At 39.3% G+C, this 19,867-nt stretch overlaps 1 protein-coding gene across 1 annotated transcript; it reads left to right on the top strand.

The window, feature by feature from the left end:
- The first annotated feature begins 7,288 nt into the window (after nt 1–7,288).
- Nucleotides 7,289–18,971, top strand: LOC139732511 (uncharacterized). Its single transcript, XM_071643370.1, has 4 exons — nt 7,289–7,459; nt 9,770–9,846; nt 11,334–18,572; nt 18,917–18,971. Exons 3-4 carry the CDS (start codon nt 17,461–17,463, stop codon nt 18,969–18,971), a joined length of 1,167 nt encoding a protein of 388 aa, XP_071499471.1. The 5' UTR covers nt 7,289–7,459; nt 9,770–9,846; nt 11,334–17,460.
- The last annotated feature ends 896 nt before the right edge of the window (nt 18,972–19,867 follow it).

The raw sequence follows: 19,867 nt of genomic DNA, 5'->3' as shown, positions 1-19,867 counted from the left end.
ATTCATTATATTCACCCATGGGCGAGCATTCTTGTGAATGTTCTCCCATGGGAAAACATTTTCATGTAACAAATGACAGAAGGCCTAGGACTTCACGCGCACAGTGAATTTGGCTCTGCATGCGTGATCGAGCGTCACAAGCGATCAAGCGCGTTGTGCTGGTGCAGTGGTTAAACATGTTTGACTAACCCATATAATATACAATGTAACAGATGATGACTTTTGTTATCGAGAACATGTACCAAACGTTCCACCCTCAGGGATTGAAATGCTATTTCGGGAGGCTTAAGTCCCGAGACGAAGTCGAGGAACTTATAACCTCCCTCAATAGCATTTCAAACCCTTCGGATGGAACACACTCGGTATGTTCCCTCCCCTGCCAGTCATCATCTATATTATGTACTTCTAAGTGTACCTTATGTGTTATACATGTACTCTTTTTGTGTATGTGTGTGTGGTAACTTTGGTTCCTAGGTGCTTGCAAAGAGAGATGTAAATGTATTCTAATGTCATGTAAAGTGAATGAAGGATACCAAGAATATGTTGGTATTGACTACCCACATTGAACTTCACAGACCGTTTAAAGTCAGTTGGTGCAAGGTAGCCACAATTGAGGCCAGTAGTTCTTTGTGCTTTGATGAAAAAAGGAAACTTAGGGGTAATGTCTTTAACAATGACTCATTGTCAAAAAAAAAAATGACATGTGTGATTGTGCAAATGCCACAGATTATGACTCCTCTTTATTATTTGTTAAAACAAAAGAAATAAAATGGAAAAAATGGGAGGGGCGTGCATCTCCCCCATTTAGTTTTGTAAATCCACCCCCCTTTAAGGAATTCCTGGATCTGCTTCTGCTGTTAATGTGAACCTTAAGAAAGATCAGAGGTCTTCAAATTTGTATGCATCCAAAGAAAGAGGAATAAATTCTGTGTAACCATGAGTGACCTAAAACCAATGACTCCTTTTGCCTCATTTTTGTGACAGCAAGTACAACACCTAATGAACATTACTTGATGATATCCAAACCACACACAAAGGCTACACAAAGAGGTGAATCTTTATTACAAAATTTACTCGAAAGGACACGCAAATGGAACACACTGCTATACATGCACAGACATTATGCTTTGTTTGGTCACACCATTTGAAAAAGGAGTAAGAAGCAGTCAAAGAATGCATCAGGACATTGATATGCTGCACATGTGTCCTATATATCAGCTCTCGCTTTACCAATGTCAACACTTGATCATGAGATTAATGTGAGGGAAAACAATCAAAACAACAGTCAGTATGAAGGGTTTTACACTTGTGGATAAAGCTGTTGTGTTTCTGAAGCAGTTTGTGTGTGTACCTGGTATGTGTGTGCATCTGTCTGTGTGTGTTCATTGGGCATGGTATAACTATAAGAGCTATATGGTGTTTGTCGGCAATTAAATTAAAAAATGTTTCCATCCGATAATCGTAACTTTTTACATCCCATTTTCATCCCATAACACATGTAGGATTATCACAAACTTAATGTCCTTATCTATCAATAGAGTGTATGAATATAAGAACGACCCAAGTCCATGGAAGACCATTTCGAGTAAACTAAAAAAAAACTTCATATCTTTTTTATTTGTCCAATAATATGTATCTTAGAACATATATTATTATGACAATTAACATTTACATTACTTATGGAGAGGCCATTTTGTGTAGTGGACTTGGGTCGTTCTTGTGCAGAGTGACCCCACTTTGCACAGACAAGGTGGCATCTGAGCAAAAAGTGATTATTTTATGAAATGATCCTTGTAACATGGTCTTTACGTGTGCAAAATATAGGGAAGATAGAACATGTATTCACGAAGATACAGGATGAAACATTTATGACCTTTGACCCTCATTTATACCCAAGACGGTGTCCGATCAAGTAGTTGTTATTTTATGAGTTCTGATGGCAATAAAGGCATGACCATACAGGTTTCATCTGTGTTTAGGGACATTGGCCGTGTGTGTTTGGATTCTCATTTAGAAAAGGGAGTCAGGTCTGCCATCTTTGGTACCAAATTCCGAATACACTATAACGAAGATACGGAATGAAGTACATATGACCTTTGACCCCACTTTGCACAGACAATGTGACATCTGAGCAAAAAGTGATTATTTTATGAAGTGATCCTTGTAACATGGTCTTTGCGTGTGCAAAATACTGGAAAGATAGGACATGTATTCACCAAGATACAGGATGAAACATTCATGACCTTTGACCCTCATTTACATGAGCCAACGTAATTTCCAAAGCGAAAAATATAGCCACAAACGGCAGTTTTGGGACTGTAAAATGTCAAAATTTTGAAGCTCGCTCGCTTTGCTCACTCGTATTTAATCATTGTGCCATTCTCCTGATGTTGCTGCCAGTAATTGCCAGCACATTTCGCTCGGTGCCCCCCCCCCCCTTAAATTTCCAAAGCGAAAAAATACAGCCACAGAGGACAGTTTCTGAGACTGTAATGTCAAAATGTTCAAGCTCGCTCGCTCCGCTCGCTCGCATTTAATCGCTATGCCATTCTCCTGGTGTTGTTGCCAGTAAGATTGACAGCAGCTGCGCCCGGTGCGCCCCCCCCCCCCCCCTGCCCGTAATTTCCAAAGCGAAAAATATAGCCACAAACGGCAGTTTTTGGACTTTAAAATGTCAAAGTTTTCAATCTCACTCGCTTCGCTCGCTCGCATTTAATCGTTATGCCATTCTACTGATGTTGCTGCCAGTAATTGCCGGCAGTTGGGCCCGGTGTGCCCCTTTTGATATCCAAAGCGAAAAAATACAGCCACGAACGGCAGTTTGGGGACTGTAAAATGTCAAAATTTTCAAACTCGCTCGCTTCTCTCGCTCGCATTTAATCGTTAGGCCATTCTCCTGATGTTGCATGCTGCCAGTAATTGCCAGCAGTTGTGCCCGGCGCGCCCCCTTAATTTCCAAAGCGAAAAATATAGCTACAAACGACAGTTTTTGAACTGTAAAATGTCAAATTTTCAAGCTCACTCGCTTCGCTCGTTCGCATTTAATCGTTATGCCATTCTCCTGATGTTGCTCCCAGTAACTGCCAGCAGTGGCGCCCGGTGTGCCCCCCTTAATTTCTAAAGCGAAAAAAAAAAAATACAGCCAAAAATGGCAGTTTTACGTCTGTAAAATGTCAAAATCTTAAAGCTCGCTCGCTCCGCTCGCTCGCATTTAATCGCTATGCCATAATCCTGATGTTGCTGCCAGTGATTGACAGCAGTAAATAATGTTGCGCCCGGTGCGCCTCCCCCCTTGATTTCCACAGCGAAGAATATAGCTACAAACGGCAGTTTTTGGACTGTAAAATGTCAAAATTTTCAATGCAAAAAGATATCACCGTGGGAGGGGGAAACCCCACTACCAAACACTCCCCCTCGCCCTCGCTTGCTTCGCTCCCTCGCATAACCGCTCCCCCTAAGATCAAATCATGTCTACGCCGGTGATAGGCCCCACTATTTAGTAGGCCTTCACAGTGATGTTGCACAGGCGGAGCAAGAGCTGAAATACCACGATTTACTCATTCAATAATTATTATATTGTGAATATTTCATTTTCTTATTGGTGTTTTTACAGAAAAAAAGAAACAAAAATTTCACCAAAAGCGTGCACCAGGGGGGCATTTCATGAAGCATTTTGTCCGACAAAGTTGTTGGACAAATTTGCTCTTAGCCAATCAGATGCAAGGATTTCGATAGCTTGTAACAGTTTGTCAGAAAAATATCCCACCAAAACGCTTCATGAAATGCCCCCCAGATCGCTGAATTTCAGGTCTGAAAATGCAAAATCTTCCTAGTTTGGGAGAGGGATACCCCCCCCCCCCCATACCCACACACATACCCTCCCTCTCACAGATATTTGAAAAACAACAAAAGTCTCCATATTTTTAAGGTCTAATTTTCCGCCTAAAGTCATCTGACAAGCAAAAAAAAAAAAAAAAAAAAAAACAGGAACAACAAGAACAAACGGTCTTCATATTTTTGCTGCCACTTTCCTCCCACTTTATATTTTATGCAAAAGAGTGGGACATCCGATCCTTGTAAATAAAGTGTGTGTGTGTGGGGGGGGGGGGGGCACCAAGCTTCTCCCCCCCTCCCCCCCCCCCCCCCCCCCCCCCCAAGGCTGCGCCGGGTCCGGTTATGGGCTTGTAATCGTGGTGATGGTGACTATCGCCGATCATCCCCCCTCCCACTCCTCAGTACGGATTTACGCCGTTGATAGAGACAACACGTCATTGGAAGATACAGAAAGAAGCACATATGACCTTTGACCCCACTTTGCACAGCCAAGATGGCATATGAGCAATAAGTGGTTATTTTTTGAAATGATTCTTCTAACATGGTCTTTGCGAGTGCAAAATATGGGAAAGATAGGACATGTATTCACCAAGATACAGGATGAAACATTCATGACCTTTGACCCTCATTTACATACCCAACATGGTGTCCGATCAAGTAGTTGTTATTTTATGAAATAATGTACGTGACATGAACTAAATATGTGCAAAATATGGGGGTGATAGAGGCTGTTTTTCTTGAGTTATTGCAAGGAAAGTTGCAAAACGAAAGGAATATGAAAAATACATCGAAGATAAGCTTTAAGTTCAACCAAGTTTTTGGACGTGATTACGACACCGTAAGAAAAAACGGAGGGCACACTTACGATAGCCCAAAGTCTCAGCTACAACATATTAAAATCTGGGATAAATTCACCGAAGCATAAGTGAGCTAGTGCTCGGTAAAGACAGTCATGTCAATTTTCATTTTCAGAAAAACTGCACTCCCATAGAGATAACACGTAAACTGGTCAAATTTGACAAGGTTACATTCAATCCATTTTTACGAGGTGATGACGTCATCCAATCAAAAAGTTGTTATTACATTAATGAAAGAGTATTTAATAAGCTACATCATACTGAAATCTGGGTGTAAATTGGCAAAGGATAAGTGAGATAAACTCGCGGGAACTTGAAACTTGATGACGTCATTTTGAAAATGTACTTTTTTTACTTTAATAAGAAATTTGATATCTTTTAATAATTTCGCCATCATCGCCAACCCATGAAATGACATGAACAACTCATCAGCTTTCAGAATATGTAAAGAAATTGGGGGGTCACCGTCCATCCTGACGAGTAAAATCGGATTTAAAATTGGCGGTTTTTTGGCATAGTTGCACTGTATATCGCCATTGACGCGCGCGCGGAATTTCAACTTTGACGGGCCCGTATGACGTCATAGTGAGTCGGATCGATTTGAAACTTGGTAGAAATATTCCTTGACATTTTGGACATCCGATCTGTGTGCAAAAACGAGAAATTTCTATTGCATAAGAGCTGTGCGTGCGTATATGCGCGCGCGCGTACGCGTCCGTCCGATTTTTTCAATTTTTCAAAAAATGCTCCAAATGGTCTGAAACGTGTGCAAAAAAATTTTGAGCTCGATTTGAGCATACAAATATTTCAACGCGCGCGTACGCGCACGTTTTAAAGAATAGATGAATTTTGAGAAAATGACTAGAATGCGCTTGACTTGAAATATATGTGACGTGAATTTCATTGAAAAATTCCATTCCATTAATGAGATATGGTTGAGAATGTGTTTTCATATAATGACGTCATAGTGACGTCACGGTCGACTGATCACTCTGATTTTACTTCGATTGCCGTCTTTGGGACACGATACATATATGGTATAAGTTTGACATTGATAGGCAATGCACTTTCTGAGCTAACCTCTACACAACTTTTGGGGAGAAATAAAGAAAACTAGACTTAGAATTTGTCAACACTGACAAATTAGGTGATCCGATTTATTCGGAAATAAATATTGTGACTACTGACCCTAATTTACCGAGAAAAGACATTGTCTGATGAATCACTTACTTTATGAGAAATATATGTGCTTGACATGTACTAAAATTTCCAGAAAAAATGTACTCCCATAGAGATAATACCTCATTTGCACAGCCAAAATGGCGTCAGACCAAATCGTCGTTATTTTATGAGATGATACATCTATCGAGGTCCATGTGTGTGTGGAAAATATGACGGTGATACCATAATAACTTATACACTGAGATTACCGAATGAAGTACATTTGACCTTTGATTCCACTTTACACAGCCAAGATGGCATCTGAGCAAAAAGTTATTTTATGAAATGATTCTGGCAACATGTTCCTTACGTGTGCAAAATGTGGGAAAGATAGGACGTGCATTTATCAAGATACACGATTAGACATTTTTGACCTTTGACCATAATTTACCTACCCAAGATGGTGTCTGATCAAGTAGTTGTTATTTCATGGAATTATGTTCGTGACATGAACTAAACATGTGGAGAATGTGTGGTTGATAGCCATTGTTGTTGTTGATTTATTGCACAGAAAGTGGAAGAAAGAAAGAAAAATAAAGAGCCCTCGGAATAACGAACTTTCGGAATATCGAGCTGATCGTAAATTTGAACTGTAGTTAATGGTTAGGAAATACACTCGGCTTGCCATAGTTTGAGCGTTTGTGCGTGACAACGTCTTCAGCCCACAGAACTCTTTGTAAGACTGATGTTCTGTGCTTCCGCGTATGTACCTAGGCCTACCAAACTGCGTGCGCTCTATACACGTACACACATGTTCTCCGATCCCTATCTATTCTCATGGTCGGACATCCGGGTATTTTGCGTGTCACGGGGTCATGGATAGTAGCTGTGCGGGCGGCAGGATTAGGCCCTAGGCCTACCCTAAATTAGGCCCTACCCTAAGTACTACAGTACTAACGTTAGGCCTATAGACCTACCTGAAGTTTCTATGAGGTAATAAGTAAGCGTAGATATCGGGGTAGGGCCTACTCAAAGAGGTTCTACTGCACATCTGGCCATTTTGTGGGGTCGTTGATCCAGAGTCCTGCAGCGATTTCATACGGGCACAGGTCCAGTCCGGCTGCCTTCAACTTGGCAAAATACCGGGATCCGACCGATATCGATCGACGGGATCCAGATTTTTAGAATATTGCTGGCAAGACATGATGCATGTATCTCATGAATGATGGCACAAATGACAAAATGAATAATGAAAAACAGTCCCCATGTCTGCGTAGAGCTGCACATAAAACGCGTCGCACATGCACAGCATGCAATATCGATATGCGCATTATGCAGGCTTAGCGCGTGCAAGCTGTTTGTTTTCACTCCAGTCAACCGGAAGTGACGTGTAGCCGACCGCAAGAATACCGTGTACGTGTACAGTACGCGTGTTTACAGTGGTACGATGTGCTGAGTACTGTACTTTGTATGCAATCACGACGTACGTAAAGCTATGGTGTGATGATAACTGTAAACTTTCTACGACTACTCTACGTCTAATTTCTTCCTAGCCTAAGACACGACCTTTGTTTGACACTGAGTTTTCAGCTCGAGTACCATACCAGGTAGGTGCACAGGCATGTCTAAACACAGACTGTCCCCCTTACTCGATTCTTGGTATCTGGCCTGGCCCCACCGTATGCACCACATGCAGGCCCCCGCAGCTAAGTAAAATCAAGGGAGATACCTCCCTGAATGTACGTTGTAGTGGGTATGAGGCTGTTGGTCGCAAGCAAGGTTTCTAACGTAGTTACGTAGAATTTAATGTTAGACCATGTTACCTGAATCTATGGGCAAGGTGAGATTTGTAGGAAGCCTAAGTTCCATTCAATTCCAAAGAGATAGTGATTTAGGGGTAGAAGTAGAACGTCAGTAGGTTCATGGGCGAAATACGGACGCCATTTCTTAGCTAACAGATCGATAGAGGGCGTATTTATGTGGTGTAATAGCAGTGATTTCTGTGCATGATATGAATACAGAGCTACCAAGTCTCACGCATTGTGAGTGAGACTCGAGCATTTAGGGGTCGTCTCACGATCTCACGCATGGCACCCATTTTTCTCACGTATGGGGCAAAGTCTGGAATTAGGGCCCATAATAAGGAGCATGGTTCAAAGGATTAAAGTGATAGTTACAATTGACAATTGAAGGTAGACATAAGGTCTAGGCCTATATTTTCCTTTTGTCTTTCAAAATAAGTAAAAGAAAAGATAGTCACTTTATTATGCACCTGATCGTGCCATTAAGACTAGGTCTATAGTATTAAGAGCTAAAAATTGAACTTGGCATCCCTGTGAATAGATGCTCTGTACATAGATGCACTGCACACACACCATTATGGTGGAGGGAAATTTATCTTGTACACTGCCACTTGACAAGGGATGCCAAGTTCAAACAATTTTTATGAGTGAGATTTTCATGACTTGGTATCTCGGCGTGCGAATGTGCGCGCGAGTGAGGGTGTGGGAGGGTTTTTCCTTCCTGTGGCCTCCCACGGTAGGGAGCTTTTTCAATTTTTTGCTCTTAATGGTGCGGTCAGGTGCACACTTCAGTGATTATTTTTTTTCTTATTTTGACAGACAAAAGGGAAATATACCCTCAATTGCAACTATCACTTAAATCTTTTGAGCTATGCTCATTATTATAGGTCCAAGTTGCGTGAGAAAAATGGGTGTCATGCATGAGATTGTGAGATGGCCCCTAAATTCTAGAGTCTTGCGCAGCATGCGTGAGACTTGGTAGCTCTGCTTGACAGAGGTAGGCACGTAAGCAGAAACCTAGAACAGAGTAAGCGTGACGTGATCAACCTAATATGATGAGCTCAGTCATAGACTCTTTCATGGACTCCTTAGGGTTAGAGGATGACGTGGCGCAGATAATCAGAATGATTGAAAAGTGGTAATAAAATACGAAAAACAACATTTCTCCCTTTCATTTTTCCTTTTTTTTAGGGGGCATACAGGGGAAGAGACTACATTGTACTTAGGTACGAGTTCTTAATTGTCAGAAATGTATCTTTATTGGAATTTGGATAATTACCGTACCTAAGATTCTTTAGGAAATTTGCAAACTCCGTTCCAGTCTTGAACTTCCCCTTTAATGATAATGGATAATTAGGGCAGTTTCAGGGTGGTACACAATTTCTTGTTTTTTTTTTTTTTTTTTTTTTGGGGGGGGGGGCAATTGCCTGATTAGGCTAGGTAATTTTGATACTTGCAAAACACTTGCCCGAAAATAGATATCATTTGCCCGAATTTTCTTACTGTAAAACAAATTTTTGCGTGCACTTTAATTTCGCGAGCGCCAAGAATCGCGAAATTAAAATGCACGCGAAAGTCCTTGTTTACACTACATGCATTGAACGCCAGTGGCACTTCGCGAAAATTTCATGCCACGAAAAAGGCTGTCGGTTCAAATTCGCGAAAAATTCGTGCCGCGAATATATCATGTTTTACAGTATTTAAATATTATTAATAATCATGAAACAAGGTTTTATTCTTTTCTGTTTCTGTCCTAATATCCTTCAAAATGTTTGACATTATTCAAAGAGTTTTGGACTAGTATTTTTGTTAGGTATCCTATCAAAACTGCACAAATTTTCAGGTAATTTTTCATTGTTTCATGCGAATATTGTCAAGTCAGAAAGGCATGAGTTGCAATACTGTTACTTCATGTGTTTCAGTAGCAAACATTGTAGAAGTTTGGGCCATTCATCATGCGATACATTAGAGACAGTCTGTCAAAACCAAATATGCTGGAATGTTAATTATTTATGATTGTTATGATATTCAAAGATTACTTATGTTTGCATGTTATACAGTATTAGAAAAGGTATATATTTTATTGCATAATAACATTTTTGTTTTTTGTTTCAGAATTCCTAATCATCATTTGGATCTGTGGAGGATTTGGTTTTTCTTTTTGTGGACGGAGCAAAGAGGTCATTTTCCTGGTATAGTGTTTGGGTAATTCACTTTAGCGGGCTAAATTACTGTGCAATGCCAATTATCTTTAACACTTCAGGTACAAATGTTGTTTTTTGGAAAGAGTTGGGATTTGGTAGTCTGCTGTGGAGATAGCAGTATTTTTTTTTTAGATGATGATCTGATTTTGATGTGAAATGCTTTTTCCTTAGACCCCAGATTGTGTATACTTGGGACTCATCTTCAAGAGGCTAATGTATGAAGGACACAAGTGCAGTTTTGGACTGGGGTACACGTGTTAAAAGACTGAATAAAGCACACAGTGACATCATATTAGGGGTACAGATTTCGATCTGTGTGCAGCAGTTGGATGTTATTTCATCAGTCATCATCCTAGTGCCAAACTGCAGTAAGGTCTACATGGTAGCTTTAAAATACAGGCAATATAATGTGATGTAACACTGTACAATATGTAGTATTCCTGTGAGGGAATATGTCTGCCATTGGTGTTTATGATAACTGGCATTGCACTATAGTACTTAGTATATCCCACCATACCTGCGTATTGTTGGTAGTGACTAAAGGTTATACAATTATTCACTTTAGGAGGGTAAGTTATTGCAGTTTTTTTTTTTTTTGGACACGAATCGGGCTTGTGTGGTCTATTGTGAGGATACCAGTATCTTCAATAGACTAATAGTGCAGTTTTACCTTGGGTTCATGAGAGATGGAACAGAGCACTGAATGACTTCATTTGAGTTGTACGTGATTGCCTATTGTAGGTTTTTGTCGAGCCCATTGGAGGTGAGGGGCGGGACTAAGGGATTGTGTGCAGTGTCTGTCCCTCCTTTATCCGCTCGTCTGTCGTCTGTCTGTAACGCTACAAAAACTGGAATATCTGTACTGAGGGCTTCAATTTTAATCAAATTTGGAGGGTACTGTGGTTATGCAAAGTTACACATTTTACCAAACAGCATGGTCACCTTAAGATCAAAGGTCACAGGCAGGGGTCAGTGAACTTTAAGGGCGGAAGTCAAGTTTTTTTATGGCGTGTTTCGATGATGGCTCATAACTTTTGATGGATATGTCTGTTTGCAACCAATCTTAGGTAGTAAATGTTTCCTTGGGAGATGAAGGTAACCACAAGGTCAGAAGTCACAGGCAGGGGTCAATGAACTCTTAGGAGCCAAAAAGTTGTTTAGGGTGCATTTTGATAATTTCTCATAACTTCTGACGGGCATGTCTGTTTGGATCCAAATTTAGGTGGTATATTGTCAAGTCAGAAAGGCATGAGTTGCAATACTATTACTTCATGTGTTTCAATAGCAAACAGTGTAGAAGTTTGGGCCATTCAACATGCGATACATTAGAGACAGTCTATGTCAAAACCAAGAATACTGGAATGTTAATTATTCATGATTGTTATGATATTCAAATGTTACTTATGTTTGCATGTTATATTAATAGAAAAGATATATATTTTATTGAATAATAGCATTTTTGTTTTTTGTTTCAGAATTCCTCATCATCATTTGGATCTGTGGAGGATTCGGGGGTTTTTTTTCGTGGACAGAGCAAAGTGGTATAGTGTTTGGGTAATTCACTTTAGCGGGCTAAATTATTGTGCATTGCCGATTACCCTTAACACTTTAGGTACAAATGTTATTTTTTGGCAGGAGTTGGAATTGAGCAGTCTACTGTGGAGATAGCAGTATTTCTTTTAAGAAAATGAACTGATATTGATATAAAATGCTTTTTCCTTAGACGCCAGATTGAGTATACTTGGGACTCATCTTTAGCAGGCTAATGTACCAAGGACACATGTGCAGTTTTGCACTGGGGTGTTAAAAGACTGAATAAACCACACAGGGGTGCAGATTGTGATCTGTGTGCAGCAGTTGGATGTTATTTCATCAGTCATCATCCTAGTGCCAAACTGCAGTAAGGTCTACATGGTAGCTTTAAAATACAGGCAATATGTGACGTAACACTGCGCAATATGTAGTATTCCTGTGAAGGAATATGTCTGCCATTGGTGTTTATGATAACTGGCATTGCACTATAGTATATCCCACTAAAGTAAATACTTGCGTATTGTTGGTAGTGACTAAAGGTTATGCAGGATGTACAATTATTCACTTTAGGAGAATAAGTTATTGCAGTTTTTTTTTTGGACAAGAATCAGGCTTGTGTAGTCTATTGTGAGGATACCAGTATCTTCAATAGACTAATCGTGCAGTTTTACCTTGGGTTCATGAGAGATGGAACAGGGCACTGAACGACTTCATTTGAGTTGTACGTGATTGCCTATTGTAGGTTTTTGTTGAGCCCATTGGAGGTGAGGGGCGGGACTAAGGGATTGTGTGCAGCGTCCGACCGTCCATTGTCGGCTTGTCTGTCGTCTGTCTGTAACGCTACAGAAACTGGAATATCTGTACTGAGGGGTTCAATTTTAATGAAATTTAGAGGGTAGAGTGGTTATGGAAAGTTACACATTTTACTAAACAGCAAGGTCACCTTAAGGTCAAAGGTCACAGGCAGGGGTCAATGAACTTTAAGGGCTGAAGTCAAGTGTTTGATGGCGTGTTTCGATAATGGCTCATGACTTTTGATGGACATGTCTGTTTGCAACCAAACTTAGGTGGTAAATGTTTCCTTGGGAGATGAAGGTCACCACAAGGTCGAAGGTCACAGGCAGGGGTCAATGATCTTTTAGGGGCCAAAGTCATGTTTTTTAGGGTGCATTTTGGTAATTTCTCACAGCTCTTGACGGACATGTCTGTTTGGAACGAATCTTATTTGGTAGATATCTCTTGGAGAGTTGAAGGTCATTACAAGGTTAAAGGTCACAGACATGGGTTACCAAACTTTGAGAGTTAGAATTTTTTCTATTCTGTGCAAACGGACAAGAGACATTTTGGCAATTGTCTTGTTTATAAAGGAAATGTTTCCTTCTTCAAGTTGTTTACGAGGGTTTTAATGTACTCTAAGGACACAAGTGCAAGTTTTGCAGTGGGGTGATGACAAATGGAATATAGCACACATTGACATCACTTAACCCTAACTAGGCCGGGGGGGGGGCCTCCGAGGCCCCCCCCTCGACGTTCCGCGCAATGTATCGCAATCGCAAAAAGCTATCGCCGCTACGTTTCATGACTTTTTTCTTTCGAGTCTCCCGCATCTTTTGACACCAAATTTGCGACGCCCGGGCGCGCGGTTCCGAAGTTACGCATAAATATGTACATGCATGTCAGACCAAAAATTGCTCAAAAACGTTAATTCGTGTACAATTTCAATGCAAACTGTGCTTACTGGCAAATTTCATAAAAGCATGATTATTTTGGTGTTTTATTGATTAAAATCACTGAATAACATATTTTCTTGTTCGGAGCGATGTCGCGGACAAATTTCATCAAAAAAACAATGAAAAACATAAAGTCGAAAAAACAATGAAATACATAAGAAATTCAAAAAAACAATAAAATTCTTAGGAATTTTTTCTGATATCACAATTTTTTTTAACTACATTTGCTAAGGACACTAAAAAGAATATTTACACAAAAAATGTGCCTGTTTTGAGCTTTTTTTGTGTGATTTATACCAAATAGTCTGATTTTATGCATCATCATGCATAAATTAGCATAATTTAGCATAAATGATGATTTTTTGAAAAATTAACTTCATGGCATTTTGGATTACATCATAGGCGATGTGTGTGCTAATTTTCGTCGCGATCGCGCGGTCGACGGCCGAGATCTGGAGGGGGGGCCTGGGAGGCCCCCCCCCGGCTCTATCAACTACCTAAATAGCCCGGCCTAGTTAGGGTTAAGTGATGTACACTGTGTTGTGTGTAGGCCCTACACCAGTTGTGCTTGTTTTCATCAATTTTTTATAGCCTACTGCCAAACTACACTACTGTTGTATGGTTGATTCAAATTACTGGCAATGTGTACTGACTTGAGATTACAAAATCCCTTGTTTATAGGGTTAGTATTGCTGTAAAGGAATAGGGAAGACTGGGGTTAAGTGGGACAAAGGGTGAAGTGGGAGACTTGTGTAGCTCTAAAACCATTTGGCTAATTAAAAATTATGTCATATTAATTAGTAAAAAGGTGTGTGTAAGCACAATTCAGAAATATGCCAAGAGTTTGTTCACATTCCTGCTGATATGAGTAGTACAATCCAAATGTATCCGCACACTGCTTCCTAGTTTGCTGTGTGTCACTTTGGATTGTTCAGATCCGTGAAGACTACTGTAGCACTCACAATAGATGCATTGTAAGATGGAATATACTTGCCTTTGCCATTATACCAATACCTTTTCCATTGAGACCAATTACCTTTGCCATTGATACGAATTACCTTTGCCATTGAATTGATACCAGTAACCTCTGCCATTAAATTGATACCAATTACCTTTGTCGTTGATACCAATACCTTTGCCATTGGTACCAAAAACTTTGATTGAATTGTTAAGATTGTGACAAAAGGACCTTATTTTTACTTTATCATTTTGCATAAAAAAGTACTTTGAATTTGTCATGAAATTGGCACTTTGTTTAAGGCCTGTCCTTAGTATTCATAAATTCCATCAAGGTAGCATGTCACCATTCCAGTCTATTCATATATTATTTGAATGTTTATATGTTAAACAACTGTGAGGGGGATGAAAAACAAAAATGTGTTTACGGGGTTAGATTTTGCAATTTTATATAACAAATAATTTTTGCTGGCATTTCCAACAAAAATAATGAAAGCTTCTCTTTGCCATAAAAAAAGTCATGTTGAGGTCATGTGTTCCCAATTATTTGTTTATTGCTATGTCAATTTTGTTCACAATTGATGAGAGTGATGAAGTCCACATTTAGTGTCCTGCCAGTCAGAAGTCAAATTTATCTATTTTTTTATTTTTGCATCAGATATATGTCAAAACTTTATGCATCTTTTGGTAATACTACATGTATATTGATGAGGAATATATTGTCAAAGAAGATCTAGAAGACAAAACATTATATTGGAAGACAGCAAGTGTTATTGCGTAAGAAAGTCTTGGAAAATTATGCTTCCCTCAGGTCACAAAAGGAAGTAACTTCGAAAGCTAACTTTGAGTGAATGAAGAAAATGATATTAGTTTTTCCGCTCTAATATAATGGCTACCCCTCCCGGTTATATTATAAAAAAAAAAAAAATGAAGAGCAGATATCATCAGTTTGATTTTGCCACCATAATTTCGTTACCCATAGTGACCTCTTAGTAAGAGTGCAGTCAAACTTGAAAATTTCAGAGTTTTAGATCGTAGGGCAGCATAATTTTCCCCTGACTTTGGGAGGCAGGATCAGAAACCACAATATAATTTCAACAAAGCTAATGTTCTTTTTGTTTTCTTTCTTTACAGGTCTGTGAAACCCCTGGATAAGAAAACAGGATACAGGTGAAACCCCTGTAAAGCGAAACAGGATACAGGTGAAACCCCTGTAAAACAAAACCGGTGAACAGGTGAAATCCCTGACAAACGAGAAAACAGGTGAACAGGTGAAACCCCTGACAAACGAGAAAACAGGTGAACAGGTGAAACCCCTGACAAACGAGAAAACAGGTGAACAGGTGAAACCCCTGAAAAAAACGAGAAAACCGGAGAACAGGTGAAACCCCTGTATATAACAAGAAAACCGGAGAACAGGTGAGACCCCTGTATATAACAAGAAAACCGGAGAACAGGTGAGACCCCTGTATATAACAAGAAAACCGGAGAACAGGTGAGACCCCTGTATATAACAAGAAAACCGGAGAACAGGTGAGACCCCTGTATATAACAAGAAAACCGGAGAACAGGTGAAACCCCTGTATATAACAAGAAAACCGGAGAACAGGTGAGACCCCTGTATCCCCTAACAAGAAAACCGGAGAACAGGTGAAACCCCTGTATATAACAAGAAAATTGGAAAGTATATAACAAGAAAATTGGAAAGTATATATAACAAGAAAACCAGAGAACAGGTGAAACCCCTGTATATAACAAGAAAATTGGAAAGTATATAAACGAGAAAACAGGAGAACAGGTGAAACCCCTGAAAAAACAAGAAAACCAGAGAACAGGTGAAACCCCTGTGTATAACAAGAAAACCGGAGAACAGGTGAAACCCCTGTATATAACAAGAAAATTGGAAAGTATACATACAATCAAGAAAACAAGAAACGAGTGAAACCCCTGTATATAAACTGGAACAGAAGTGCAGAGAGTCATAATGATAAATAAATGCAAAGAGTGATAGTACACAAAAAGTGCAACCAGTGATTTAACTGAATAAGTAGAAGGGGTGGAATTGCAGAATAAGTGTTAAGAGTAGTATTGGAGATTAAATACAAAGAGTGATATTACACTAAAAAGAGGAAAGAGTGATATTAGGGATAAACAGAGATCTGAAAGTACGAGTACTAAAAAACATTGTCATTTGAGAATTTGTCTTGGGATATAAATTGTGATAGAGAAAAAACGGGCTTGATTAGAGTAAATACAATCTTATAAAATTGCTATTACATGCTTTAGAAATAGTCAAATTTGTAAAAAAAAAGGGAACCAACCTGGGATATTTAAAGTTGCACAAATAGAAGACTGTGATTACAAAGATAAAACTCTATCTGCTGTAACTGAATTTGAATCTTCAGCAAACCTGAATCTTTGATCCTACTCTATCTTGAAAGAACTTGAAATAATTTCAAAGAGAATCAGAGAGAGAGAGAGAGTCTCAGAATCAGAGGCAGAAAGAGTCGGAATCAAAGACAGAAAGAGTTAGAATCAAAGAGAGAAAGAGTAATAAGAGAGGAAGAGTCAGAATTGAGGAGAAAAAGAGTCGAAATCTAACAAAAGAGTTTTAAGGAGTGTTGAATAAAGAGTGCATTCCGTAAAGGAGGTGAAAACTATAAAGCAATCAGAATTGAAGAGAATCATAATTGAAAGAGAATTCTCTTACAGGAGGCGAGAAGTTTGCTGAAAATTTAAAAATAGAAATATAGTCTTGCATCACTTGAGAAACGGTGTCTTGAGTGGGGAATTTACGGTAAAAGAGAATTGAAGAGCGCCATCTTAAGACAAAAGCATTATATCTGGTAAACGTTATTGCGGTAGACAATACAAGTCTTCTGGTGGCAAGACAGGTGTACACAAAGATAAGCAAAGGTGAGAGTGCTATAATCGCATTCCTGAAATTGCCGCAGTAGCCATTACTAGCAGGTAATAGACAAAGAGCGCCACCTGTTGGTAGAAACAATTAAGAATACACACATTGCACAAAATAATTTTTCTTGGCAGACAAAAAGCGACACCTATTGGTAGTAACTAATTAAACAACACACCTTGTACAAATAATTTTTCTCGGTAGATAAGAAGCGCCACCTGTTGGTAGAAACATTATAAGGACTGGTGTCACAGCCTCATTGCAAGTACATTGTACAGTGTAATACAGTTCACGTATCATATATTAGCTTTCAAGGCAATACAATTCTACAATTTTGTTGTCAATTGCAATACAGAGTACCAGGGGTAGACCTGATTCATATAAGTATAGTGATTCAAGGAATATATTGATTGAACAGTACATTTATTTGGTAATAGGTACCTACTTTCAAAGCCCTGTAGTTTGACAATGGAAGCAAGTGAATTCAAGAATGTTATTGGTGATATCCTAGATATCCTCCATAGTTGCGACTTGAGAAATGTAGAGGTCAGTGAATGTGATGCATGTTGTAATGTGATCAATGAAAATGAAAGCAGAGTACCATGTGAGGATTGTGGCAAGCAGTTTCATGTGAAGTGTACAGGAACTATTTCTGAGGCTAGACTGTGTGATGCAAGGTTGATTTGGATATGTTCAGCATGTGGAAGCAATAATATTGCCCATCGCATCTTTGACAAAATTGGCATTCCCTGTCATTTCAACAGATACGAGCTTCTCAAAGACATTGGTGATGAAGATTCTGGTGCTGATGTTTCACATTCATCATGCAAGAGCAACCAGAGAAGGAAACCAAGCAAGAGACTGAAAAAGAGGTACCGGTATGTGAAAAGAAAGGACAATGGAATTCTAGAAATGACAAATGTGAGTGTGCAGAAAAGAGCAGATTGTGAGAGAGATGAATCAGATTCGACTTTCATGACAAATCTGACCAAGAGCCAATTTCAGCCATTAGAAACTGCAGTTGATGATGGTTGGATAACTGTGAAATCAAGGAAGACAAAAGTGACTACATCCCAAACAATGACTGACAATCCCAAGACCAAGACCTTTAACAAGAGCTCAGTGAGATCAGTAAATGGTGTGCCTCTCCAACCTGGTGTGACCTACATTGGCAAAGCAATGAAAGCCTACTATCTTGAAAAACAGAAAAGAGCCAAGACCAGCAAGGGCAAGAAATCAAAAGCAGAAACGAAGCAAAAAGAACCTGGTAAACTCGTGAAGCAAAAAGTGAATGCAAACTTGGACACAGAACGAAATGATAGTCTGCAGGTATATACTGAATCTGTATTGAATGTATATTCAAAGTGTGTTCAGTCACCTCGTGTGATGGCAAAATACACTGAGCAAATCTATGCAAAAACACAGAGAAGTTGGGCTGATGTGGCTAAAAGCACTCCGAATATGAGTAATGAATGTTGTGTACCGAAATGTGATCAGACTACATGTGCCTCTGTCCCTTCCACAGACATTGAAAAAGAAGTTTGGAATGTGAACAGGCTCTATGGAGGTGGAAATGCACGGCAACCAAGAAAGAAAGGTCGTTTCACGAAGATCAACAGACAAAGTGTGCTACCGGAAAAAAATGCTGACTCACAGGTGCGTAATAATGGAAAGGTCAAACCTGACATTCCTGAAGGAGAACATGTAGCAAAGAATGAAAAGTTGTGTAAGAATGAAACATCTGACCATGAGGACAGTAATTCCACAAGTAGAGACAACACAAGCTCGAATGATATCTCCAAAGTGAAATGTGACAGAATGCACAATGTGCATGAACTAAACCCATGTTACAGTGGAAGAAAAGATGTTGAAAGTGACAGACAATTATCAGTGAAGGAATTGTTCCCTGTGAATTGTTGTACAGATGTAAGTGTTCACTCTCCATGTCAGAGACCTGTTTCAGCTACACAGTGTGCTGAAGTTTGTAATGAATCAATATTCTTGCCTGAAAGTGAAAAAACTACTAATCCATCTGACTGCATAGTAATGAATGATGATTCTGCGAAAAGTACTGACCACCACAATTCATATGATGTACAGGAATCAATAGTACATGTATTAGATGATGAACCAGCTGCAAGTGATTTAGAGACTGAAGAACATGTCTGTAAGCCTGTTTCACTCTCAAGTTCTGAATGTGGTAGAAGGCAGTCATATCCTATGACCAAAACAATCGCACAAGGAAATTTTAATCAAGGTGATCAACGATTTGGTTACAGTGCTGGCAAACAATGTGCATGTAATTCCCTTGTGGCAGTTCTCTACACCCAAACAAAGAATGGAATCGAAATGAGATCTTGTGATCTTGATCAGATTCTGACACTTGGGAATGAGTTGTATTATTACATAAAGAAGGATTCTCCACTGAATGAAGAGCTTGTAATGATAGATGAATTACCCAAGGAACTTCATATTCTGGATGAAAAATTTCAAATAACCTATGCTGAATCAAAATATGGAGTGTTGGATGGAAATCAAAACAATTTGTCAAATTTTGGTGCTTTGTCATTGAGCCAAGCCTTAGAACAAGAACTATGCAGATATGATGCATGTCTTATGAATTTTGCTGAGAGTACATTTGCAATCATTACACATGACAATGGTTATTATGTATTTGATTCTCATTCCAGAAGTCATGATGGATACTTGGTACAAGATGGATGCAGTGTCTTGCTTAGCATTTCATCATGGCAAGGTATACAGGTACACTGTTTGAATTTGGCAAAATCAATGGCATGTGATTTACGTACTACTCAGTTTGAACTAACTGGTCTGGCATTAGAATCCAATTCTAAGAAAAATGCATTGACAACTA

This window comes from Diadema antillarum, unplaced genomic scaffold (assembly GCF_040938485.1).
Source record: "Diadema antillarum isolate AM-2024a unplaced genomic scaffold, OU_Dant_1.0 seq00000429_RagTag, whole genome shotgun sequence".
NCBI lineage: Eukaryota > Metazoa > Echinodermata > Echinoidea > Diadematoida > Diadematidae > Diadema > Diadema antillarum.
The sequence above is the reverse complement of the archived record's forward strand: the minus strand, read 5'-3'. Positions and strand labels throughout refer to the sequence as shown.